Source organism: Mizuhopecten yessoensis, unplaced genomic scaffold (genome assembly GCF_002113885.1).
Source record: "Mizuhopecten yessoensis strain PY_sf001 unplaced genomic scaffold, ASM211388v2 scaffold3853, whole genome shotgun sequence".
Taxonomy (NCBI): Eukaryota; Metazoa; Mollusca; class Bivalvia; order Pectinida; family Pectinidae; genus Mizuhopecten; species Mizuhopecten yessoensis.
The window spans coordinates 155,789-183,575 of NW_018405252.1; the positions used below are offsets into that span (position 1 = coordinate 155,789).

Here is a 27,787-nt window from a genome sequence, read left to right on the forward strand (position 1 = left end):
AATATATAAGGAAGTGTGTGTGTGTGGGGAAGGCTAGGATCATGTAATATATAAGGAAGTGTGTGTGTGTGGGGGAGGCTAGGATCATGTAATATATAAGGAAGTGTTTGTGTGTGGGGAAGGCTAGGATCAAGTAATATATATAAGGAAGTGGGTGTGTGTGGGGAAGGCTAGGATCATGTAATGTATATAAGTAAGTGTGTGTGTGTGGGGAAGGCTAGAATCATGTAATATATATAAGGAAGTGTGTGTGTGTGGGGAAGGCTAGGAGCATGTAATATATATAAGGAAGTGTGTGTGTGTGTGGAAGGCTAGGATCATGTAATATATAAGGAAGTATTTGTGTGTGGGGAAGGCTAGGATCATGTAATATATAGGCTAGGATCATGTAATGTATATAAGTAAGTGTGTGTGTGCGGGGAAGGCTAGAATCATGTAATATATATAAGGAAGTGTGTGTGTGTTGGGAAGGCTAGGATCATGTAATATATATAAGGAATAGGATCATGTAATATATATAAGGAAGTGTGTGGGTGTGGGGAAGGCTAGGATCATGTAATATATATAAGTAAGTGTGTGTGTGTGTGGAAGGCTAGGATCATGTAATATATAAGGAAGTGTTTGTGTGTGGGGAAGGCTAGGATCATGTAATATATATGAGGAAGTGGGTGTGTGGGGGGAAGGCTAGGATCATGTAATATATAAGGAATAGGATCATGTAATATATATAAGGAGGTGTGTGTGTGTGGGGAAGGCTAGGATCATGTAATGTATATAAGTAAGTGTGTGTGTGTGGGGAAGGCTAGAATCATGTAATATATATAAGGAAGTGTGTGTGTGTCGGGAAGGCTAGGATCATGTAATATATATAAGGAAGTTTGTGTGTGTGGGAAAGGCTAGGATCATGTAATATATATAAGGAAGTGGGGGTGTGGGGGGAAGGCTAGGATCATGTAATGTATATAAGTAAGTGTGTGTGTGTGGGGAAGGCTAGAATCATGTAATATATATAAAGAAGTGTGTGTGTGTGGGGAAGGCTAGGATCATTTAATATATATAAGGAAGTGGGTGTGTGTGGGGAAGGCTAGGATCATGATCATGTAATATATAAGGAAGTGTGTGTGCGTGGGGAAGGCTAGGATCATGTAATATATATAAGTAAGTGTGTGTGTGTGGGGAAGGCTAGGATCATGTAATGTATATACGTAAGTGTGTGTGTGTGGGGAAGGCTAGAATCATGTAATATATATAAAGAAGTGTGTGTGTGTGGGGAAGGCTAGGATCATTTAATATATATAAGGAAGTGTGTGTGTGTGGGGAAGACTAGGATCATGTAATATATATAAGGAAGTGGGTGTGTGTGGGGGGGGCTAGGATCATGTAATATATATAAGGAAGTGGGTGTGTGGGGGAGGCTAGGATCATGTAATATATATAAGGAAGTGGGGGTGTGGGGGGAAGGCTAGGATCATGTAATGTATATAAGTAAGTGTGTGTGTGCGGGGAAGGCTAGAATCATGTAATATATATAAGGAAGTGTGTGTGTGTGGGAAAGGCTAGGATCATGTAATATATATAAGGAAGTTTGTGTGTGTGTGGAAGTCTAGGATCATGTAATATATAAGGAAGTGTGTGTGTGTTGGGAAGGCTAGGATCATGTAATATATATAAGGAATAGGATCATGTAATATATATAAGGAAGTGTGTGGCTGTGGGGAAGGCTAGGATCATGTAATATATATAAGGTAAGGAAGTGTGCGTGTGTGGGGAAGGCTAGGATCATGTAATATATAGGGAAGTGTGTGTGTGTGGGGGAGGCTAGGATCATGTAATGTATAAGGAAGTGTGAGTGTGTGTGTGGGGAAGGCTAGGATCATGTATTGTATATAAGTAAGTGTGTGTGTGTGGGGAAGGCTAGAATCATGTAATATATATAAGGAAGTGTGTGTGTGGGGAAGGCTAGGATCATGTAATATATAGGGAAGTGTGTGTGTGTGGGGAAGGCTAGGATCATGTAATGTATTAGGAAGTGTGGGTGTGTGTGTGGGGAAGGCTAGGATCATGTAATATATATGAGGAAGTGGGTGTGTGGGGGGAAGGCTAGGATCATGTAATATATAAGGCAGTGTGTGTGTGTGGGGAAGGCTAGGATCATGTAATATATAGGGAAGTGTGTGTGTGTGGGGGAGGCTAGGATCATGTAATATATATAAGGAAGTTTGTGTGTGGGGGGAAGGCTAGGATCATGTAATATATAAGGAATAGGATCGGGAAGGCTAGGATCATGTAATATATGAGGAAGCGTGTGTGTCGGGAAGGCTAGGATCATGTAATATATATAAGGAAGTGGGGGTGTGGGGGGAAGGCTAGGATCATGTAATGTATATAAGTAAGTGTGTGTGTGTGGGGAAGGCTAGGATCATGTAATATATATAAGGAAGTGTGCGTGTGTGGGGAAGGCTAGGATCAGGTAATATATAAGGAAGTTTGTGTGTGTGGGGAAGGCTAGGATCATGTAATATATAAGGAAGTGTGGGGAAGGCTAGGATCATGTAATATATAAGGAAGAGTGTGTGTGTGGGGAAGGCTAGGATCATGTAATGTATAAGGAAGTGTGTGTGTGTGTGTGGGGAAGGCTAGGATCATGTAATATATATAAGGAAGTGTGTGGCTGTGGGGAAGGCTAGGATCATGTAATATATATAAGGAAGTGTGTGGCTGTGGGGAAGGCTAGGATCATGTAATATATATAAGGAAGTTTGTGTGTGTGTGGAAGGCTAGGATCATGTAATATATAAGGAAGTGTGTGTGTGTGGGGAAGGCTAGGATCATGTAATATATAAGGAAGTGTGTGTGTTTGGGGAAGGCTAGGATCATGTNCTAAGATCATGTAATATATATAAGGAAGTTTGTGTGTGGGGGGAAGGCTAGGATCATGTAATATATAAGGAAGTGTTTATGTGTGGGGAAAGCTAGGATCATGTAATATATAAGGAAGTGTTTATGTGTGGGGAAAGCTAGGATCATGTAATATATAAGGAAGTGTGTGTGCGTGGGGAAGGCTAGGATCATGTAATATATAGGGAAGTGTGTGTGTGTGGGGAAGGCTAGGATTATGTAATATATAAGGAAGTTTGTGTGTGTGGGGAAGGCTAGGATCATGTAATATACTAGGATCATGTAATATATATAAGGAAGTGTTTGTGTGTGGGGAAGGCTAGGATCATGTAATATACTAGGATCATGTAATATATATAAGGAAGTGGGTGTGTGGGGGAGGCTAGGATCATGTAATATATATAAGGAAGTGTGTGGCTGTGGGGAAGGCTAGTATCATGTAATATATATAAGGAAGTGTGTGGCTGTGGGGAAGGCTAGGATCATGTAAAATATATAAGGAAGTGTGTGTGTGTGGGGGAGGCTAGGATCATGTAATATATATAAGGAAGTGGGTGTGTGGGGGAGGCTAGGATCATGTAATATATAAGGAAGAGTGTGTGTGTGGGGAAGGCTAGGATCATGTATTATATAAGGAAGTGTGTGTGTTTGGGGGAGGCTAGGATCATGTAATATATATAAAGAAGTGTGTGTGTGTGGGGAAGTCTAGGATCATGTAATATATATAAGGGAGTGTGTGTGTGGGGAAGGCTAAGATCATGTAATATATATAAGTAGGATCATGTAATGTATATAAGGAAGTGGGTGTGTGTGGGGAAGGCTAGATATATATAAGGAAGTGTGTGTGTGTGGGGAAGATATATAAGGAAGTGTGTGTGTGTGGGGAAGGCTAGGATCTTGTAATATATATAAGGAAGTGTGTGTGTGGGGAGTGTGTGTGTGTGGGGAAGGCTAGGATCTTGTAATATATATAAGGAAGTGTGTGTGTGTCGGGAAGGCTAGGATCATGTAATATATATCAGGAAGTGTGTGTGTGGGGGGGAGTCTAGGATCATGTAATATATATAAAGAAGTGGGTGTGTGTGGGTTATATATATAAGGAAGTGTGTGTGGGGGGGGGAGGGAAGGCTAGGATCATGTAATGTATATAAGGAAGTGGGTGTGTGTGGGGAAGTCTAGGATCATGTAATATATAAGGAAGAGTGTGTGTGTGGGGAAGGCTAGGATCATGTATTATATAAGGAAGTGTGTGTGTTTGGGGGAGGCTAGGATCATGTAATATATATAAAGAAGTGGGTGTGTGTGGGGGAGTCTAGGATCATGTAATATATATAAAGAAGTGGGTGTGTGGGGGGAAGTCTAGGATCATGTAATATATATAAGGAAGTGTTTGTGTGTGGGGAAGGCTAGGATCATGTAATATATAAAAGGAAGTGTGTGTGTGGGGGGAAGGCTAGGATCATAGGATCATGTAATATATAAGGAAGTGTGTGTGTTTGGGGGAGGCTAAGATCATGTAATATATAAGGAAGTGTGTGTGCGTGGGGAAGGCTAGGATCATGTAATATATAGGGAAGTGTGTGTGTGTGGGGAAGGCTAGGATCATGTAATGTATAAGGAAGTGTGTGTGTGTGTGTGGGGAAGGCTAGGATCATTTAATATATATAAGGAAGTGGGTGTGTGTGGGGGAGGCTAGGATCATGTAATATATAAGGAAGAGTGTGTGTGTGGGGAAGGCTAGGATCATGTATTATATAAGGAAGTGTGTGTGTTTGGGGGAGGCTAAGATCATGTAATATATAAGGAAGTGTGTGTGTTTGGGGAAGGCTAGGATCATGTAATATATAGGGAAGTGTGTGTGTGTGGGGAAGGCTAGGATCATGTATTATATAAGGAAGTGTGTGTGTTTGGGGGAGGCTAGGATCATGTAATATATATAAGGAAGTTTGTGTGAAGGCTAGGATCATGTAATATATATGGAAGTGTGTGTGTGTGGGGAAGGCTAGGATTATGTAATATATAAGGAAGTTTGTGTGTGTGGGGAAGGCTAGGATCATGTAATATACTAGGATCATGTAATATATATAAGGAAGTGTGTGTGTGGGGGGGAGGCTAGGATCATGTAATATATATAAAGAAGTGGGTGTGTGTGGGGAAGTCTAGGATCATGTAATATATATAAGGAAGTGTGTGTGTGGGGGGGAGGCTAGGATCATGTAATATATATAAAGAAGTGGGTGTGTGTGGGGAAGTCTAGGATCATGTAATATATATAAGGAAGTTTGTGTGTGGGGGGAAGGCTAGGATCATGTAATATATAAGGAAGTGTGTGTATGTGGGGAAGGCTAGGATCATGTAATATATAAGTAAGTGTGTGTGGGGGGGGAAGGCTAGGATCATGTAATATAGGGGGATACATGTAATATATAAGGAAGTGTGTGTGTTTGGGGAAGGCTAGGATCATGTAATATATAAGGAAGTGGGTGTGTGTGGGGAAGGCTAGGATCATGTAATGTATAAGGAAGTGTGTGTGTGTGGGGGGAAAGGCTAGGATCATGTAATATATATAAGGAAGTTTGTGTGTGTGGGGAAGGCTAGGATCATGTAATATAGGGGGATACATGTAATATATAAGGAAGTGTGTGTGTTTGGGGAAGGCTAGGATCATGTAATATATATAAGGAAGTGGGTGTGTGTGGGGAAGTCTAGGATCATGTAATATATAAGGAAGTGTGTGTATGTGGGGAAGGCTAGGATCATGTAATATATATAAGTAAGTGTGTGTGTGTGAGGGGAAGGCTAGGATCATGTAATATATAAGGAAGTGTGTGTATGTGGGGAAGGCTAGGATCATGTAATATATATAAGGATGTGTGTGTGTGGGGGGAAGGCTAGGATCATGTAATATATAAGGAAGTTTGTGTGTGTGTGGAAGGCTAGGATCATGTAATTTATATAAGGAAGTGTGTGTGTGTGGGGAAGGCTAGGATCATGTAATATATAAGGAAGTGGGTGTGTGTGGGGAAGTCTAGGATCATGTAATATATAAGGAAGTGTGTGTGTGTGGGGGAGGCTAGGATCATGTAATATATATAAAGAAGTGTGTGTGTGTGGGGAAGTCTAGGATCATGTAATATATAAGGAAGTGTGTGTGTTTGGGGAAGGCTAGGATCATGTAATATATAAGGAAGTGGGTGTGTGTGGGGAAGGCTAGGATCATGTAATGTATAAGGAAGTGTGTGTGTGTGGGGGGGAAAGGCTAGGATCATGTAATATATATAAGGAACTGTGTGTGTGTGTGGAAGGCTAGGATCATGTAATTTATAAAAGGAAGTGTGTGTGTGTGGGGAAGGCTAGGATCATGTTATATATATAAGGAAGTGTGTTTGTGTGGGGAAGGCTAGGATCATGTAATATATATAAGGAAGTGTGTGTGTGTGTGGAAGGCTAGGATCATGTAATATATATAAGGAAGTGTGTTTGTGTGGGGAAGGCTAGGATCATGTAATATAGGGGGATATACATTGTATGTATATACAAACTGTGCTTAAGGTCATAGGAGTGTATATATTGCTAAACGGAAATAGGAAGTACATCCATAGTTGAAAATCCAATGTAGGGAGACAGTTTCACAACTTCCGCATATTCTAATGTTTAATATTAAACTGATGAATATTGTATGCTTATTATTGACAGAACAGTGTGTTCTTTCAATATTAAAGTATTGCAAAGCAATCAAGGCATTAATTCATTTTTTTTTAATCAATGAGTCACATGTGTCCATTTTTCTGTACATCAGGAAACCGGCTACCTATTTCACTACTATGTAGTTTTTCAAGAACGATAACTCTTGCATGCAATTACTATGTGTATATGGTTTTATTATAAAATGTCAATTTTTAATCGTTTATAGATCATTTATTTTACACAATTTCAGCATTTATGAACTTGATATACATTAATGCAATACTCATCTATTTTAGTATCATTTTTATTGACATTATTTTGCAAAAAATTGGGTGTTTCATTTTTTTCTCCAAAATTCACTCCTTACATACATTTCCATTTAAAATCCTTAAAATTCTGACAACCTAAAATTTTTTGTGGCAGAAAATGTTCTTTACTTCAAAGCAATATAACTACAAAATTTGAATAAATTCTACTGAGACTTACAAACTTTACAGAAGAACTCAAAATAACGCTAGCTAGATGAACATCAGAGTTAAATATGTAAAAACTTACAGAGGAGGACTGATAGATGCAGCTCTGGTGAACTGGCCACTGGTCGACACACCATAACATCGAACATCTAGGGTACGCCCAGGATTAGGTATACTGCAATCAAGTCAAAATTACAACAGATTTCCTAACAAAGGTAAAATTGTACAACCTGTTAACCATGTTAAACCTATCAGTGGTTTTAGTTAACGCAGGTTCTTTCCATATGTATATGAATGTATCACATTTCCTCAAAGCAAAGCTAACATTTCACTGTACAATGCACTCACATTATTTACAAATGTGACTACTTTACTGTTTTGTTTAGTTTCGTACAATGATTATTTAAATATTTCTCATTTTCATTTCATCTAATCATTTCAAATTATCATGTTGAATAAACTCTCCATCCTAGTCTCATAAAGATAATATCATAAACTAATGATTTCTCATAATTCCACTGGCTGGATCATATAACCAGTTCTCAAAAACTCATGAAACAGTTAGACTAGTTTACTGGTAAATAATAATTTCTAAATATAGCCTTTATGGGAATGTCCTACACTTTTCACTGTTAATAAACAGTTGTTTAATATATGAATAATCAATATTCAAAAGTTTTTTTTATATGTTTTGTAATCTTTCAACATTAAAATATATTATTGGCTATATATTATGATTGTGTTACTTAGCCAAGATGAGATGATATGAAACCTGTGATAAAACATGGCAGTAAACCTTGCCTCCAAAATATCAAATTAAATTTTGTTTTCTTCTTTAATTTGTTGTTGAAGCATGTGTTATAAAGCAATTAAGGACATTTGTGATGTTAAATATGTTATATCAACCTGAAAAAGGTGATACTGACCTTAGCTTCTCCTCTTATCATTTTTTGCAGGTTCATATAAATAACATCATATTCACCATCACAATAGTATATGATTGCAATTGTGTACTGTACCGATACAGGATATAGCTCTTGAAATAATTTCTTGTATGGAATTTCCTATGACTGTCTCATAAAGGAATCCCTGTTTATTTCTGTTTCCTATATACAAATCCCCTCATAGAGAAATGCCTGGTACCCATTAACTCAGATACTGCATATAGAGAAATGGTCACTGCAGTTTCATTTTTACCTTTTTCATGCTCCACAATGAGAGTTAATTTATCATTAGTGATATTAGCAATTCACATAGTAATGAAATGGGTAACACTGGTGAGTATGAATTATACAGCAACGGGTGACAGTTTGGCTTGGGGGAAGTTTATCAGTATATAGCTATAGTATTCCATTCACTTATAATACTCATATATATATAACTATATCTTTCATTCATAGAGCCCCCCATCCTCCACCCCAACCCCATCCTCCAACCCCACCTACCCCTACCCGATCCTCCACCCCCATAGAGAAATCCCCTTCACATTAAAAAGGTTTCATTTTCATTCATCTTACGTTTGTACAAATTGTCTTATTTCACACTTATAACCACATACATAAAATTAATTTTGTACTAATCATCACATGCCATGTATCATATTTACTATATGTATGTGACCTCTTGTTACACACGTAAGTGTGTCAGAGTGAAGGAATAAAACTTGAGACTTAAATTAGATCTCTGCTATTTATCTTTTTAAAGATTTACCTTGTTTCAAGTAAAATCCCTTGAAAGCTTAGCTCAAGGAATTTTACCTTACATATAAAACAAAACCTTTTCTAAAATGTACATTAAATCTTACTTGAATGAGACAGTGCTGTTGACATTTGTACTGCTAACAGTCTCAGGAACAAAGGTGGCGTTGCTGTATCCGTCGACTGGGTAGCTCAACTCACATGTTACCTGCACCTGAACAAAAATATTTCAAATATTATACTTTTTTAAATGAAATTCAAAATGAAAGTCTACAAAATGTCATTTTCTTCATTTTTTTACCATGAAGATTAATGTAGATTCAAATCTCGGGTAATTATGTAACATACAGTTATTTCCTGAAAACTTAGATCTAATCTATACTATCTGAAAGTACCTGATAGATAAATTTCATGTTAATAATCCTTTGAAGTAAATACTTCCTGAAAATGAACTGTAACAGCAAAACACATTGAGAGTAATTAACCTTATTAACTCACTCACCTCTGAAGACACATTTGAACTCTTCCAATTCAAAGGTTGGAATAGTTCATTTATGAAACTTCAGGGGTAAATGAGTTAACTAGAATTTCACAAAAACGTATGTCTCCCCTTATTAGCCAATTGTCATGCAGACAAATAGACAAACTTTGGTATAAAAAATTAACAAAGGGCTATATCTCTTTATTTAGAATACGACACTCCTACTTCCCAAGATACATTAAAACTATAGCAAATTTGGTCAATGTAGGTGAAATAACATGGAAGTTATGCCGAGGACAAACTTTGGTATTAAAAATAAACAAATGGCCATTACTCTGTATAAAGTGGGGCACAAAACCTGATTTTGATGCGAAAGATTCCACCTTCCCAAGATACATAAATATGGTAAGTTTGGTCAACGTAGGTGAAATAACATGGAACTTATGCTCCGGACAAACTTTGATATTAAAAATAAACAAAGGGCCATAACTCTGTATATAGTAGGGGCACGAGACCTAGTTCCAGTGCACTGCACACCTTCTGTGGGTGATGCAGATATACTTTAAGTTTTATTAAGATTTCTTTAATGGTTTAGAAGTTATGCCATGGACAATCTTCGGTATTAAAATAAACAAAGGGACATAACTCTGTATATAGTGGGGCATAAAACCTGATTTTAGTGCAAAAGATTCCGCCTTCTCAAGATACATAAATATGGTACGTTTGGTTAACGGAGGTGAAATAACATAGAATTTATGCTACGGACAAACTTCGGTATTAAAATTAAACAAAGGCCCCATAACTCTGTATATAGTGAAGTATGAGACCTAATTCCAGTGCACTGCACACCTTCTGTGGGTAATGCAGGTATACTCCAAGTTTGATCAAGATATCGCAGGTATACTTCAAGTTTGATCAAGATATCTTTAACGGTTTAAAATTTACGGGCCGGACAAGAATTTACTGAAAATGTTGCACTTATTTGACCTTTGACCTTGAGGTAAAGGTCACAGTGACCTATTTCCAGTGCACTGCATACCTTGTGTGGGTGATGCATGCATACCTAAAGTTTCATCAAGAAATCTTTGACGGTTGAAAAAGAAGAAGAAGAAGAAGAAGAAGAAGAAGAAGAAGAAGAAGAAGAAGAAGAACCAGTACTAATACGATATGTCTAGCTCCCTGTTCATTACATGCAGATTTAAAGATTGTACTACAATTATCTGATGATAGTACTGGTAAATTTATGTTTGAAACATACATTTCAAGGACCCTTTACAAATTTTGAAATTCAGTGCTGTTTTCAAGGTGAGTAAGTAATAGCTACTGACAGATACAGTCTTAATGATGGACAAATAGAAATGTCTGATGAATTAGGTTACACTATGATAGACTTATAAAACATAATTCCTTTTCTTTTAATTTATCAACACAGATATTCTATAGTCTAGAAATCATAACTTTGATACCAATGACAACACTTAAAAGTGCTAATCTGATAAATAATTTACATGTACAAAACATAAATCAACATTTCGTAACTTACATTGGGATTAAGAGTTACTACAGCAGTTGGATCTGTGGCGTTGATCACTTGTAAATACACTGGAACTACTGGTGTGGCATCATTGGGGGAGAACTGGAGGTTTGGCACTGCAGAGCTCCCGGCATATCCAATGTATACTCTCCCTAATTCAAATAAACAGATAATTTATTCATAGTTCAAAATAACTCCCTTTCTGTATATACTTGGCTTATTATAGAAATGGTTCATGTATATTCAGTGATTATTTTGGTCTTCTTTTTTCAGCCGAAAACAGGCTGCTTCACTTGACCAAAAAGTGCTGAATTTTCACAAAATTCAGAAAACAAACAGGATATTTTTTTTCTTTTTTCTTATAAAAACATAATTTTGTTTTTCCAATTCAAAGGTAGGAAAAAATACTGACCATTGACATAAACATTCCGACAAATAAAGATTTCATTGGTTCCTATGATGACTCACCTACATTGTATGTATCAAAAACAAGTCTGAATTCAATTATACTGATAACAAAATTCTGCGATATCGGTCACGCTCTGTTTGAATTCATTGATGAGCTATATATTAGTGGAGATTCCATATAAGAATTTAAAAGGTCTGCAACCAGTACAGTATATCCTTACTTCCAACTAATTGAATAAACCTACAAGGAGTTTGGAAACGTTTCACTAGTGGGTAACATGCATCCTGGATGTGATTTCATTTGTCACGAATTATGACGTCAATTAACAATGTCTTGCTACGTCATCTTCCAATGTTGCGGGAGAAAAAGGTCCCCAGACTCGTGATGGTTGATTATCATGTTAATCTTACTCTCCTTAGTTAATTTTCAAATTGTAAAGTCGCTCAGAAAAACTAATGTCTTTAACAAAAACGAAAAAAATCTAGCTATCTAATCATGATAACAAACCACCACCTATTGGGGAACCTCTATTTCTGACACTGGCCAGCAAAAAATACAACTTATCACCAAGTATATATGGTAGGTTTGTTATTACTAGTTTCTAGATTAAAATATTCACACAATGTCCTTTCCCCCAACCCTAAGTTAAATATATATAATATGTATAGATAACAGTCAAACTGAAATCTAGGGTAAATTATTTAAAGGTGGTTGGTCAATGTGCTCGAAAAATTGAAATAGCAAAGATGATTTTACTGTTGTAAGAAACAAGTTCGGACATGATGTCCAACTACGAAAAGTATGTAATATATACTGCTCATATTTCGCAAACGTATTAAATCTTTATAGAACAAAGTTGAAACTAATAGATATATTACTAAAATTGCACCTTAAACACTGAGACACGCGTTAAAGTTTCTATTATAAATTTAGAAATAGAATAAACAAATATCAATGCTATGTTGGAAAAATAAAGTTTACACTAATAGCATTTCCGCTGTTTCAAGAGATCTCTGAATGCTTACCTTGCCCCTGGACTGTGAAAAATCCACAGAATAGTATGAAAATACAAAGCAGCAGCATCACGAATCAACTCATCTACAAGATAGCATATTCACAGTATTTCACATTAGACACATTCGCGATTCTATCAAATTTTCCGCCATTGTGATGCTATTCCATCTCCTAGTTATTTTAATAGGAGGAATTGTATTGGCCAACAGTAACAACCGCAACCAATAGAATGAACCGTTCTTTAGCTGTAGGGAAATACGATGAAGGGAAATAACTCGATTTGTACACACGTGCGAGGTCGCAATGACGTCTAGTTAAATGTAGTTAGACAGAGATCCTGTACTGTAGTGTTTATACACCAATTTTGCAGCAATGGTTGAAGTACTCAAGTCAACATTTGAAGATTATCTTCCACTGATTGAACGCAGTATAAAAAGTGCCGACTTCATTGGTAAACCACTAAATGTTGAATATATGATGTAAATCATGATATTCACGTATTTTGTATGTGTCATCCGTGTCATCTGCTGTAGTATAGTCAAACTTTGCTTGATTTACTGCTTAAACCTCATGGAGCACCTTTAATGATTAAAAATACATGTCCTTAAAACAATTGCCCTTGAGGTCTTTATTTCGCACACCAATTTAAAGACTGGATTTGTTGCATCAGACAGGTCTTTCATGGTAAATTTAACAAGTGACATGTAACGTTATATAAATTATTCAGCCTGATATTTGTAATAAGAAAAGAAAAAAATGCGCAGCTAGACCTGAATGTGAACCAATTCTCTCTGAACTCTAGATAGACATTGTAACCAATTGAACTACCTGGTCGCTGGTGATCGACTTAGTCTAGTTCCACTAAAATCCTCCATCCTTTCTCTTAGTTATTGTGTTTCCCCATTCTGAATACAACACTATGCTACCACAGCACCACAGGAGAGGTAAAATGTTGACACATGAGCTGCAAACTTTTAAGTGGATGCCCTACCAATTTCATAAGGTACCCACCCAGTACAGAATACAAAAAAACTCGCCTCCAAATTGTCTGTTGCAACTAGTTTATATCCAATGACTACTGCCAAACAGGCAGTGTAAGTAACATGCTCACTGATCTTGAATATGAACCTCTACAGTCTAGAGGAACCAAAGCAAAACCATGCATCTTGCTGTACAAAATTGTTAACCACCTAGTAGACATACCAGGGGATCCACACCTCACACCATCAGGTGCTTCTACAAGAGGTCATAACATCATAACATCATAACATCCGAAACCTCCAACCGAACACTGTTATACCAACACTCCTTCTTCCCAAGTGCCATCAGAGTTTGGAACACCTTGCCACAGCCACTGGTCAGTTTGCCAACCCTTGATGGGTTCAGACGGGCACCGACCTAACCGATTTTAACTGTACATACACATATTTTAAGTTTTAGAAGACATGAAAAAAACCCACATTATTATGGATAAAGTTTCATCCATCACAGGGGTTACCAGACAACTAATGTATTTGATAATGATACAATTATTGGTACATGATATAATTGCCACCATTATAAAATTGTGAACTCTGCAATAATCCATGCAGAATTACACAATGTAAGGGTTATGTATAAATCAGAAGCATGGAATGCTAATTACGTACAGGTAATGTAACGTGCGGACCGTCACCCATACAATTACTGACCATGTTCAACGTTGCTGAACGGGTCCTTAGGTTATACCATGCATTCATACTGCATCACTGGGAAATCAAGCTTGCCAGTAAGGCAGTATTTTAATATTCCTTAGCTGTTACAGTATATGTTCACAGTAACTTGTTTCGTCATATAGAGTATATATGTACTGATTAACTCCAGTAACATACAATTGTGTATGAATGTTGTTATTTGTGTAATGTGTGTCAGTGCCCAACAAGGTCCTTAATTGATGAATAAAACATCTTGTATCCTATATTGTAAAAGGATGCAGGTTGTCCATTTTTCTGTAGGATATCACTATGCTGATTGTTCAAAGGATATATTGTATAGGGCTGATTTGGATGAGGGTGAGACCTGAACACTGACAATTGATCTACTTCAGGTTATGTTCAGAACTGTGAATCATGAACTGTTATCTGATTTGGGGTTGTGTATACTATATTCTGATCTTGCAAAAAAGTATGTTTACCTCTTTTAAGCAAAAGAGCACAGGTGAACCCTACCCTGCTAAAACATTCTATCAGGAGCTGATTGCATCATACATATGGTGGTACTTACAGGCTGGAGAGGAGATTGATATCCAGTGTTAAACTCTTGAATTTCAGAGATGGCCTTGCTGCAATCCAAATAGACTGTCCACATCATCACCATAATCTAGGACTCAAACTGAGTGTCCTTATAATTCAAGCAAGGTCAACCAAACTTAGACCCATTTGGTGAATAGGTTATTATCCCCGCTTTCACCGAAATATATTAATTTCTGTATGTCTGGACGGACAGACGACCCTCATTTGGCGGAGTTATGGCCCCTTGAATAACGAAAAACGTAATTATCTGCTGAGTTTTGTTTCTGTGCAATAATTCTACAACAAATATTATCCTATTGTCTTCAAACTTAGTAACAGGGTTCAATGCATTAAGGGCTCGGCCAAGTTTGACAACCATTTTAATCGGACTCCATTCGGCAGAGTTATGGCCCATTGATTTACGAAAATGTCATTATCTGCCGTTTCCGCTTAATAACTTGAGCAAATATTAGCCAAATTCCTTCAAACTTGATAACAATGTTTGTGTTCCTCTGTCTTTCCACCCATCTTGGGCACTCTTTGGTTTTCGTGTGATAATTGCTGTAGATATTATTAAGATGTTTCAACCTAATTCCTTATGCACATCAAATTCATGCTAAGTTTGCGAACCGATGGGATTTGTGCATATATTTATGGATAATCAATGAGGTATAGGGCTTTTTTTTTTCTTCAAGTTTCAAGCTATACATTATGTCTCAACAGCACGATACTCACATGTTTAATTAAACCTAACCTCAATAATGTTAACCTACAATATGTCCTGCAAGCAGGGGATATAAATTCCATGAATTTGCTTGTTTTAGACCATATGTGCCCCCTATATCATCACATTTAGCCTCTGTAAGACTTTTCCTGATACATGTACTGAAATTAATATGTATACATATATTGTTGTAAGAATTAAGTATGATATATTATCATTATTGTACTTAAAAACATTGGCAGAATTTCTTCATTTACTTTACAGCTATTGACACAGAGTTTACTGGACTGGTTAAAAGTGCCAAGGAAAGGACGAAGTAAGTATACAATTTCTACAGAGTTGATTTGATAGATTGATTGATTTTTGCCATAAAACAAAATGTTCCTTTCTTCATATTTTAATATATCTAATGTAAGAAAGTAAAAGAATTTAATTTTTAATTAAAACAAAAAAGTTATCTTGACTCAAAAAAGAAAAAGCTTGTCATATATATATATATATATACATGTACATGTATTCAGTACATGTATCAGGAAAAGTTTATATATATATATATGCCTTAGATATTCTAAGGTAGACTCATATGAAACATTTAGAGTCATAAATACATTTTTACATTTTGGCATAAGACCTTAACCTTCATTTCAAGGATCAATTCTGTAACAAATGCTTTAACCATTTCTTCAAAACTATAATAAAAGTATGTTTATGCTGTCATAGAAGATCACAGATATAATTTAGGGCTGTACAATTTCATATTTAGAATATTAGGCCACAGGCAGATTTTGAAAAAAGTTCTACTAGAGCAGCATATATCATTTCAAAGTAATCTATGTGTATATTTTGTATTTTTTTTCTAGGCCTGACATAAAATTTACCAGTCCCAGGCTCAAATAGATGGAATTGTCAATTTACAGCTGTGTTATGTTGCTTTTGTATAAGTGTACAGATATGATTTTAGAATAATAGAAGTATGGAGAATGTTAGACCAGAAATATCACTCCTTGTCAAGAGTCCCACTGCTGTAAAATATTATTCTCCATCAGATCTTACGTTTGACTGAACATCAGTGAGGTATTCATTTTCAGCAAAAAAATCTGTATTGTCTCTGAGACATGAATAAATATTATTATAAATGTATTTCATTTTATTTTATTTGATCCTTATTTACCTTTACAGTCTGTTTGATACCAGTGAAGAGAGATACCAGAAACTGAAAAAGTCTATGTCCCAGTTCACCATATCACAACTAGGTAATTCTGTGTACCTCAAACAGTATCCTTTGTCAGTTATTCTAATTGACATGGAAATAATTATTATTTTATTTTATTTAAGGATGTGTTCCCTATATTTTTGATAATATTTCAAGCGCTATGATTATTTTTTAAATGCCAAAGAAGTTTTAAACTCTCCAAAAATATGCCATTCCATTCCACCAGGAATGGAAACTGTAAAGTAGGTGCTCGAATAATGAAAAAATGATCCAGATTCAGTAATGTAGCTGTATTAATTAGAATCACCATTGATTTTCATGCTGTTTTATTATGCAACATTTAGGCAAAAAGTTAAATGTCTGTTTGAGGTTGTAAATTGGCTGTACTCATCAAGGCAAGGTAAAATCTGATAACCCTTGAATTTGAAAGTGGACATAACATTTACCATGCACAGAAAACTTCCTATTTGTGTGTGCTGTATTCGAACATGGATGAGATTTTACAGCTTATTACGATGCAATGAAATTGCTTCATAATCAGTCAAAACGATATTGAGGGAGCGCCTCAGGAAGTCCAGACACTGGACCTATCAGATGATCTCTTAATACAGTTCCTTAGCAATGAAATCACTACAGTGGGGAACATTAAATTGGTCTTTTAACACAGATCTAAATGGTCTCGTTATTGTAGTGGTCACAGAAGCATGTTTGACTATCAAATTGCTTGTATGCTACTCTCATTTTTGCTGCATTTAGAGCAAGGTACACACATCAACAGAGTTTAAAAATTACAGAAAATCTGAGGAAACGATGTTTGAAACAATTGGTTAAGTGCTGTACATGGAAATTGTTTGGGAGAAATTTAGGGTAACTTGATATAGAAAATGTTGTAAAGTTTAGGGAAATATGTCTTTGTTAAAGTTCAGAAAGCTTTTAATGTTCTAACTGTGTACAACATTATGCTGAGATACACATTCCTTTTGCATAAACTTTCTAAAGGCTTTGAGCATTGAATAATTAGCATGATGAGAGTTGTTAATGGTTGTTTAAATCACTTTCAGGAATTTCAACATTCAAAAGGCAAGACAAAAACAGGTAATTATAAGCGTAACTGGAACTCGACTAGATCCATGGTTACACAAATTGTACAATGTATCATCACTTTTAATGAAATATACTTTTTCATTTTGAAATAGTTTAGATTTATCACACTATGATACACATTGAAATATTTGAGACAACTCAGGCTAAACTACTCTCAAAAACTGGGTTTGCATATTTGAACTGTATGTTTTGTTTACTCTTTGATACAGTATTTTATTCGAGTACTGTATCTTGTCCAGTATGTTGGGGCTATTTTATTTTATCCACTGTAGTAATAAGTCAGTATATCATCTGTTGGGTTTCTCTTACAGCTACTCTGCCACAACCTTCAATTTTTACCTTTACCCATCATCCTTTGGGCCTGTGGATGTCCGCTTTCTTGTTCAGGTAAATGTTTTAATGATAATAAATAATAATAATTTACAACATTTGATATAACGCCCTATCTAGCTAACATAAGCCACTCTAAAGCACTTTACAGTACATAGATATACAATTAATACAATTAGGATAAACATTTTTTGAGGAATTTTCAGGAGCTGCCTTATCAGGCGCTAAATACTAGTCCTATGCCACCTTGCTAATATCTCCCTATGTGTGTATGCCTGCGTGTGCTGGAGATATATTGTGTTCTGTTTGTAGTGGGACCATGCTTCCAACGGCATCTTTTATAGTGCCACTTCACTTGAATGCTACATCACAGATACCGCAACATCCACCCCAGACCATTATATACTCCACCTGGGTTGTTGGAGTTGTGTGGGCAGGAGAAAAACACTTTCTCTGATATTCCATACGTGTGATGACTTCGGGGAACGAACCCCGGCCGCCTGCGTGGAAGGCCGAAGTGTTAACCACTCAATCAATCTGCCCATTTTTTGATTTACTTGATTTTTATTTTAGCATGGTTTTGTAGTAAAAAGAATGATTTCATATGATATCATCAGTTCTTAATGAAAACAGCTGAATTATGTTTGGAGACATCTACTGTGTGGTTAGTAACCAGTAGCTGATTGTGAGGGACCATGGCATTTAAAACCTTATCACATTAGTTTGCCTTTTACATTTCTTTGTCTTTCCTTTTTGTATTATACCAGGTATTATGAATTTACATTTTCAGGGTTTTTCTTATCCTCAATAATTAATATCTCTGCATCCCTTGACTATGTCTCGGTGTGCACCACCTTGTGGATGATACACAGTAGATTAGTTTTATTCTTTGATTAACATCAAAAGAATCCCACGGCACCATAACAGTTAAATTGACTGGCATTAACGCTGGGCATTGCCCCTCTGTAATCTTCAAAGAACAGGTATCAGCCTAGGGATTGGTCAGTATTTAAGACTGAGATCAATTAAATAGCTTTTCATGTGTCTTCAACTTTGCGATGACATATTCCAGGGTTACAGAGAGCATAAGTGAACTTAACCCCTTTGGTATCAAGGGTTTCTCTAACAAAAACCGTGTTTAAAACGCTTAAAAACTTTCTATCCTTCAGGCTTCTAGTCTTCAATTCCTGTGCAAGTATGATTTTGACTTCAATAAGGTAAGTCATGGCTTTTCTGCAGTACCATGTAAAAATGTTCCAACTAGTACTCATTATTTGCTTACAACATACAGAAGATGACAATTGAAAATTAATGTATTGGATTAACTCACTCAGTTTAAATGTGTTTTCAGGGGGGAATGAGTTAAATAAATTACATTTATTACATTCTGTGCCCACCATGATTTGAAATATCTTTCCTTTGATGTTTGTGTATATTATTTGATCCAAGGACATATACAATTTGTTTTCAATTTTAGCAATTATAAAAATTTTACCAATTAAAATTTCATATAAATATGTGATTAATGAAACTTTTGAATCTTGCGAAAATAGTATCTTGAATGGTTAAATTAAATGCAGCGGGTAATCTAAAAAGTAATCACCGTTGTTTACAGTTTGTATACGAGGGTATACCTTACCTGAACAAACCCCAGCAGAAAGCAATGAAGAATCATCTTCACTCCAAAGCTTTGTTTCAGGCGAAGGACCGGTAAGTTGCTGACAACTCGAGATGTTAGTTGTGCTCTAGGGATTTATTTTACAGGATCGGCCCATATGTACGCCCCTTCTTGTCTTCAACAACATCATCACTGTACAGACTTCATTTCTTAGTTAGTGTTTTAAAACCAAGGTTACCTTTACTACTTATAGTCTGATAACCATGAAATTGCAAGTATTGACTGTACTGTGCTCACAAGCATTACTTCTTTTACAAGTTTGTAATGGTACAACCTTCTGGGGTCAATGAGTTCACTTTGTCTAGGGCATATCCAAACAAAGTCTGGGCCTAAAATTGCAAAATTTTATGGGTGGGATGACAGAGTTTTATGGATACTAGAATCTGACCTCCTGCCCCCCTGCCCAACTATATACAGAGTTATGGTCCTTTGTTTACTGGCAGAGTTACTGCCCTTTGTTTACTACACATTCCTTTGTCTTTGACCCGTTTTATATGTGACACATGTATAGAAGTATTTGACCTATCAGTGAGATGCGTATAATTTATTGTGGTGATTAAACATGTCAATAAGATAGGGAACAACAGGATGATCATGTTTACTATTAACTATATTACAGTATGGTGAATGTAAACAGGTAGCCGGCATTAAAATCAATTATGTCACTTGATTCTGTTCTATTTCAGATCCAATGATATTGATGAGCGTGTGCTCCAAGCTCTTTGTTTTCAGGTGGCTGAGTGGCTGGTGAAAACAGAGGATGACCAACAGGCAATACTGGAGGTCACTGATGAGGAAGTCCCAGGTTAGAACTCCTGTAAAATATCAATCTTTCTCCCGATAGACTTCTGTTATTTCCAAACTTTTTTCCTCAGAGTTATTACCCGTTTGTACTTCATTACTTCAAACCCTGTCCAGACAAATTTTCCAAAGTTATGTGACCAATTGCTGTTGATACGCACGTTGCATCAACAGGCCAACTTATATTTTTGAGATTCAAGATGGCCACCATGGCATCTGTTTGGCATTCCATTTGCTGAGATATAATAACAGTTAAAAGTTGAGTTACATGGAGTTGACATTTTTAATACCTTTTTTGAATGATACACAGGGGGTATATTTATAATAAAGACCAACTTTTAAATTTTAAGATTCACTTTGGCTACTGCAGCCTTTGATTGAGATTAAAAACTTCATTGGTGGATTCAGGAGTATCAATATACATTTCTATTGTTTTCTTACATTTCAAGAATGCATCAGAATTCGAAGTGTGTTGTATTTTGAGAGGCTATCAATTCTGTATGCTTAAAGATATCAACTAATCAGATGTTGATTGCAATGAAATATAACTATATTTATATATTGATGACAAAATTTCTAAAAAAGTCTGGAGATGCAATATTAGAAAGTTGTATATAGCAGAAATGATTTAGCTATCCAATGGATAATGTCTTCAAATGTCTGAGGGAGTTCAATGTAACAGCCTCATGTTAGTGAAAAGTTTCCCATGTCTTAGGGGGTTCATTGTAACAGCCAGCAATGCCTACTTCCACACATGTCTGAGGGGGTTCAATGTAACAGCCACATGTTATTGGAAAGTTTCCCATGTCTTAGGGGGTTCATTGTAACAGCCAGCAATGCCTACTTCCACACATGTCTGAGGAGGTTCAATGTAACAGCCACATGTTATTGGAAAGTTTCCCATGTCTTAGAGGGTTCATTGTAACAGCCAGCATTGGCTACTTTCCACACATCTTTGAGGGGGTTTATTGTAACAGCATCATGTCATTGGAAAGTTTCACAAGTATATATAGAAATTTCACTCTATACTAGCTATGCATCTACTGATGGGTTGATGTTGCTTGCTACTTAGTCCATCCCCAAACTTCAAGACTTCGTCCCCTTATCATAACGTGGAAAAACTTTGGGATCCTACTGTATAACCATGTATACATTTGATGGGGAAGAAGAGATGAATACAGATATGCCAGTTTTGGGTCCGAGGTCTGCTCCTGCCCTGGCGTAGTTAGTACTTTGTTTATAACATGGGAACATTTCAGATCCCCAGCCTAGAACCTTATATACAATTGTTAGGCAATAAGGTTAATGCCTCTGGGAACTTAGTATTTGGTTCAAACGGGAACTTAGTATTTGGTTTAAACATGGAACATAGTATTTGGTTCAAACCTTCTAAAAAGATAAGCTCCAGAGAATAACCTGGCCATGTACTGGAGATTTTTTTGCAGTATTTATTTTATTGAGAACATTTTGCCATGATTGCTTGAATACCCAGGTGAATAGTACAGGCCCTGTGAGCTTGTTGTTGTTTTACTTTAATACTTAATACATTAAACAACTCTATTGTGATTTATTACAGAACTTAGGTTTGTGAAATCTTTCATTGTGCGGACTGAGCTCAGGCAAAGATTTAAGAATGTATGGATAAATGTAATAGAAGGCGAACAGAGGGTGAGTATGTTTAAATTATAATGTAATGGTTTGCTGTATATCTCAATCAACAAATATAACAAACAAACATGTTACTGTCAATATAACACACTGCATGGCCCCATATCTAGAGATGTATGTGTCAGTATCTTAGATCTGTTAATGATGCCCTTCGCAGTAAAGTTTGTTGTTGTAACTAGTGTTCTGTTGGACCAACTGTCTTCAACTTTGTCCGAGTGATACATATGAGGAGTAATTAATGTTGAATGGCTGACCAATATTTCACCAAACCAGAACACAAAAAAATACTTTGTTTAAATTATAGCTTAAACAAATATTTTTCAGCGTCCTGACTCTTGATTTGTTTTTCTTCGTTTTATGTTGTAGATAATACAAATTTCTAAACGTGATGAGAAGGATATAAACAGTGACACGACTAAAGAAGATATGGATAAGTAATTAACACTTTAACTCAAATTAATTTGTACAAGGTTTCCTGTCTGTATATACCTGGTGTAAGTATTACTGAAGGCCAGGCAGCGATAAAGGTGGCCATTAGGCAGACATGTGGAATATGACCATTGCAGTTTGTTTTTATACGCCCGTCAATCCTCCTACTTGACCAATCTCTTTGAAACTTGGTATACATTATAATCATGATATGAAGTTGTGTCTCCCTCAAAAGAATTTTGATTCAACAATTTTTGCAAAAGTTATTGCCCTTTGTTCATTTCAGTATTTGATTTTTGTCCGATCTCTTTGAAACTTGGTATACATTATAAGAGCGTAGCTCTCGGGCGCCTCAAAGCTCTTTAATGGTAACACATGCGTGCGTTACCGGGTGGCTTCCCCTTTCTACACCTTGCCTTTTTTTTTTTTTTCGTCCGGAAGTAGATGTCCAGTGGGGAAACAGGAAGTGTATCCTTGAAGCAAAGACAATTGTGTTTTGACCCATTCATGAACATCTTCATGTAGTGAACACAATACCCATGTTTTATTACTTATTTATGTAGGTAAAAACTAATATACATTCTGAGTGAAAAAAATCTATCCCATAAATCTTGATACTAGCAGGCATGAAACATTATTCAGAGATTATCATACTCTGATGTCACAATCACATCACACTCCATCAGCCTTCATCGTTTATTTCCGGAAGGATGAAAAATAACCGGAAAACCTTGGAACTGATGGCCGTTGCATTTATCTCTTTGTCGGTGCTTCTTGACTTTTTAATTTCAGTTTTTGCCACAGGCACAAAAGTGAAAACGCAGATGTTTTCTGAAGATCCTTTTTGTCATCAACCATGTTCTGTTAAAATTTCTACCGGAGATATTTTCAAAAAGAGCCGCATTAAACAAATAGGTCAAAGTGTACATTTATTTTTCATCGTCTAAAATTTCATCAGCTTTTGATTTCGATTTGTTGAGAATATGAACGAAATAATTAACAATTTTGAAAGTCTGGTTATGGTCTTTACATAATTTATGTATGCATCACCACTTATAAAAGAAACAATGGATAATTCATTTATGTTGGAATCAACAATAATTGTGCCCTGATGGAAGCATGCAGATGATTTAATTCTTAATGTAGGAGAAAGATGGAGTATCAGGATAAACCCCGCGTGGTCGGGCAGGTGACCGGGATTGAATCCGGCCATCTTGGTGAAGACGAGCGCATTATCCACTGCGCCAACCAACCCATCATATACGTTACGCACAATAACAAATATCTACTTTAGCTTTGACTTGAAGAAAAAGGCGTCATTGATGCAAAAATTATATTGTGAATAAATTTTTACCAATCATCAAAGACACAAAAGTTCGGCCACCCATAATATTTTTGTTTTTGAGCTGATATTTACCTTTTTAAGGATCTTAGCAGTTTAGTTGACTGGGCGTTCACAAGAAAAAAAGGGATAGAAAAACTCTAATGTAAAATTACTTAACATGAGAAAATTGCTTTTGAGAGGGTAGTATCTAAATAAAATCATGATCTCGCTTCTAGTTATGCTAACTTTCTGTAAACGAAATTGCTATTTTTTTTACAGTATAACATATTGACAGCTTCAAATGATATACATAAAAGCCAAGCCAAGCACTCACTACCATATTGCTATACGATAAGAATTTATTGAAATATCAATTTGGGCCCGGACAGTTTCGGCCTATGAAACCGTGGCAAGTTCGGCCCATGTAACGCATAAAAAGTCGTAAATTGGCGGTAAAATCTGACGTTGTATTACTTATGACGTCATAATTAAGCTGATTCCAATGGGGCTGAACTTACCCGAATGCCTGTACGAACTTATCCCATGGCAGGGCTCGTTCGGCCATCCGATCTTCCCACAGTGAAAATTAAATAATGTTCAAAAACGGACGTGCATGCTGCCATACTTCCCAGAACGGACTTTAATAAAAATGGGCCAAACTGGCTCCTATCTCCCCTATTGTTATGTCGGTCTTAATCTCATTAGAGCTTTTGTTTTATTGTTATTCCTTGACTTGCCGACTTTAAATAAAGTTTATCTTACCTCATTCTGAAAGCAGTATTCTGAATCCGCAAATATCAGAAATCAACAAAAGCTACGCTCTTTTAAGGCTTTGCCTTTTCATATTAATCATGATATGAAGTTGTGTCTCCCATAAAAGAATTTTGATTCGACAATTTTTGCAAAAGTTATTGCCCTTTGTTTATTTCAGTATTTGATTTTTGTCCGGCAATCTCCTCCTACATTTTTCAAAGGATCTCTTTGAAACTTGCTATACATTATCATCATGATATGAAGTTGTGTCTCCCCTAAAAGAATTTTGATTCAACAATTGTTGCAAAAGTTATTGCCTTGTCATTTCAGTATTTGATTTTTTGTCCAGAGATTTTCTCCTACATTTTTTATAGCATGTCGGCTAACCACTCTTAGAATGATGCAGATCTTATTTCAATGTAAGAAAGTATAAAACACTATATGGCATTCAATGGGCGTATATTGTTCCGCCCCGCGGTACTCTTATTATTATTTCTTTGAAGTTGAAATCTAGATTTTGCAAATTTTATACATGAATTCTTCCTGATCTAAACTCTAAAATTTACCTCTTGTTTTCTATTCCAGATTGTATGAAAGTCTGAAAGGGTTTTCAAGAGTTTTTAAGATGTTGAAAGGAGGTGTTGTAAGTATTTGTAATTACATGTCAGTAAATATTGATTACTTTTATCATGTCTTAATTTAGCATTGTATAATTTACTACTGCCCAATTTTATTTATCACTTAAAGCTCAAACGGTGGAACACATTGGCTGTGTAGTTACAATAGTGGGGGGACATTGACTTTGAAGTTGTTACAATGAGGAACATCAGTCATGAAATTGTAACAGCAACAGTAACAGTGGCGGCACGCTAGTCTTGTGGTAGGACGCCAGACTCGTGACCGAAGGGTTGCGGGTTTGAGTCACGTCACGGCACTGTGTTGTATCTTTGAACAAGATACTATGCAGCTTGTTCCAGTCTACTCAGCTGTAAATGAGTATGTAGTTGGGCAGTGCTAGAATGGTTAAATGCTAACTGTGAGCGCTGAAATGGCAGCACCGGCTGTATGCTCCCCAGGGAGTTGAGAAAGATATTGCTGGTTGCAAAGGCCCTATAACCACGGAAAATAATTTGTGAACCACTTCGAGATAACCAACAAACTAGTCTGTGATAAAGGCGTATTCTGTATAAGAACCTCAAATTATTATTATTATCATTATCAGACAACATTGCCTAGTATTAAAATGAAATAGCAGCGGGCATTGCAAGTAAATATGAATAGAATTGGCCCAGAGCTCTGGTGAGTATGGGAAATACAGTGTGTTCTCCAGGTTTGAAAAATATGGCAGTGGTAGTGTGATATAGACAGAATATAAATCTTTTTGTGCACAGTCCCCTTCTGGAATAGTGACAGGATGGGTTCACGATAAATTAATATAAAACACACATGTATGACATAACATATATAAATACTGTACTTTTTTCAAAGAACTCTGTTATATGCCATTATTGACGCTTTTCCTTTGAATTTACCTGACTCCTCTATCTTTCAACAATATTTTGATGCCATTTTGCAGTAATTTTCTGTAATATTTGCAGCCAATCATTGGACACAACATGTTTCTGGACCTACTTCTGATTTATGACAAATTCCACAAGCCATTACCAGGTCAGTATCATGTACCAGAGTAGGGAAGGTTCAGGTGACAATTTATCGTATCATTGGGTATCTTGGGGGAGGTTTGAGTTGCCTTGATCAGGTCTCTGTGTTTATTTCAGATACCTTTGAAGCATTCAAGACAGAAATACAGGCAATTTTACCAGTAATTTTTGATACTAAGCACATCTGTAACAGCGCTAGGAATGAGGTGAGTGAGTACATAGGGTTTTATTTGTGCAGTAAAACAACAAAACATACCGGTATTAAAAATTTAGAAATGTTTAAAAATAATTAAGATGATCAAACCAGAAATCTAAAGTTAATGATCATATTCTTAGTTTTGTGCACTAACGAGAAATTTGTATTCTATAGAATTGCTCTACTCCAGGGCATGGTCACTGCAGTTTATGATTTTAATCTTGTTGCCCTCATTTGTAGCACAATGTAAAAGTGTGAGCTTGTGATGCGTTACTTCAGCAGCCTGCCATCTGTTGTCTGTCATTTTTTACACTAAACAATTTTTTTCACAGAGGCAGATTGAATGGCTAGGTCAAAAGGGGTCAAATAGGCTGATTTGCTTTAAATGACATCTCCACCTAACCTACTGGCAAGATTTCAACCAAGTTGCAGACTGTGGTAGCATTCTTAGGGCATAGAGATCAAAAGTCACGCAAATGAAAAGGCTGAATTTCCTGGATGCTAAGTGGCAGGGCCAAAAGTAGCTCAAACTGGAAGATTGGTTGTAAACAACATCTGTTCCCAAAATACCATACTTGCCAACTCTCCCGATTTTGGACGGTGACTCACGATTTTGGACCCTAAAATTGAGCATTTTAAACCAGTGAATTTGCTTAATTAATTCCTATTTTCTAAGATCTGATGATTTCATCTGGAAGGACAGCTCTATAAATGCCATTTAAAAGTGTGTTTATTTCCCTGGGTGTACATACAACAAAATTTACTATATTATGCTTTTAATTCTGAGCACATGTAATCTCCTCCGTAGAAATTTCAAAGAATGAAATACTAGGCAGGTTTTAAGCAAAATGTGTTAGTAGCATCCTTAACCTATGGGTATCAAAACTTATACAGATGAAGCGGTTAACATTCCTGTGGGCTAGCTCCCATCTCCTCGCAAGCTTCTGGCCAGGTGAGGGATTTAAGGCCCCTGTTTTATATGCTACAATGTATTGGAGAAATCAGGTATGTTGATGATTGATTACGATTGGTATCCAGTCCAGCACTGTTATGAACTACTGATCTAAGGGGTAGGGGTAGGGTTAAAGGACATTGGATTTCTCTTTCATTCTTGCTATAACAGTGCCTCACATCTTTTTAGCATTTCAGAGATTCAGGACTTCTAGAAAACTCATCTCTGCAGATGTTATACCAGAGTCTTTCAAGGTAATGTTTACATACTAGGTAGTGTCAGGGTACCCAAAACAGGACGTTTTTAGTTATTGATTCATTATATACCTCTATACACATTGTATCAAATTTCACAAATACATATCATCAACTTTTCTATTACAAATCAATCAAATAGAATGCAAAAATCTGTCAGGATCATGTAGACTCTTGAACAGCTGTAACTGTACCATAAAGTGGACACTTTGGTAGTTAGGCTAATGTTGGGGGGGG

At 36.3% G+C, this 27,787-nt stretch overlaps 2 protein-coding genes across 3 annotated transcripts in view; one reads left to right on the top strand and one right to left on the bottom strand.

The window, feature by feature from the left end:
• LOC110448127 (tectonic-2-like) overlaps positions 1-12,362 on the bottom strand; it is a 49,816-nt gene extending 37,454 nt beyond the window's left edge. For both annotated transcript variants that reach the window (XM_021494192.1, XM_021494190.1), the window contains exons 1-4: positions 12,205-12,362; positions 10,780-10,922; positions 8,863-8,969; positions 7,141-7,233 (exon numbers count right to left, since the gene is read on the bottom strand). In XM_021494192.1, the coding sequence (XP_021349867.1) occupies positions 7,141-7,233; positions 8,863-8,969; positions 10,780-10,922; positions 12,205-12,262 (401 nt within the window). In that variant the 5' untranslated portion in view covers positions 12,263-12,362. The remainder of the gene's footprint in view (positions 1-7,140; positions 7,234-8,862; positions 8,970-10,779; positions 10,923-12,204) is intronic.
• Positions 12,363-12,486: 124 nt separating this feature from the next.
• The window catches only part of LOC110448128 (poly(A)-specific ribonuclease PNLDC1-like), a 35,647-nt gene continuing 20,346 nt past the window's right edge, over positions 12,487-27,787 (top strand). Inside the window, exons 1-14 of the mRNA XM_021494193.1 lie at positions 12,487-12,644; positions 15,452-15,503; positions 16,367-16,440; positions 17,462-17,495; positions 17,816-17,891; positions 19,004-19,051; positions 19,450-19,544; positions 20,199-20,317; positions 21,890-21,981; positions 22,348-22,415; positions 25,073-25,130; positions 26,086-26,155; positions 26,266-26,354; positions 27,486-27,550. Of these exons, the coding sequence (XP_021349868.1) occupies positions 12,566-12,644; positions 15,452-15,503; positions 16,367-16,440; positions 17,462-17,495; positions 17,816-17,891; positions 19,004-19,051; positions 19,450-19,544; positions 20,199-20,317; positions 21,890-21,981; positions 22,348-22,415; positions 25,073-25,130; positions 26,086-26,155; positions 26,266-26,354; positions 27,486-27,550 (1,019 nt within the window). The 5' untranslated portion in view covers positions 12,487-12,565. The remainder of the gene's footprint in view (positions 12,645-15,451; positions 15,504-16,366; positions 16,441-17,461; positions 17,496-17,815; positions 17,892-19,003; positions 19,052-19,449; positions 19,545-20,198; positions 20,318-21,889; positions 21,982-22,347; positions 22,416-25,072; positions 25,131-26,085; positions 26,156-26,265; positions 26,355-27,485; positions 27,551-27,787) is intronic.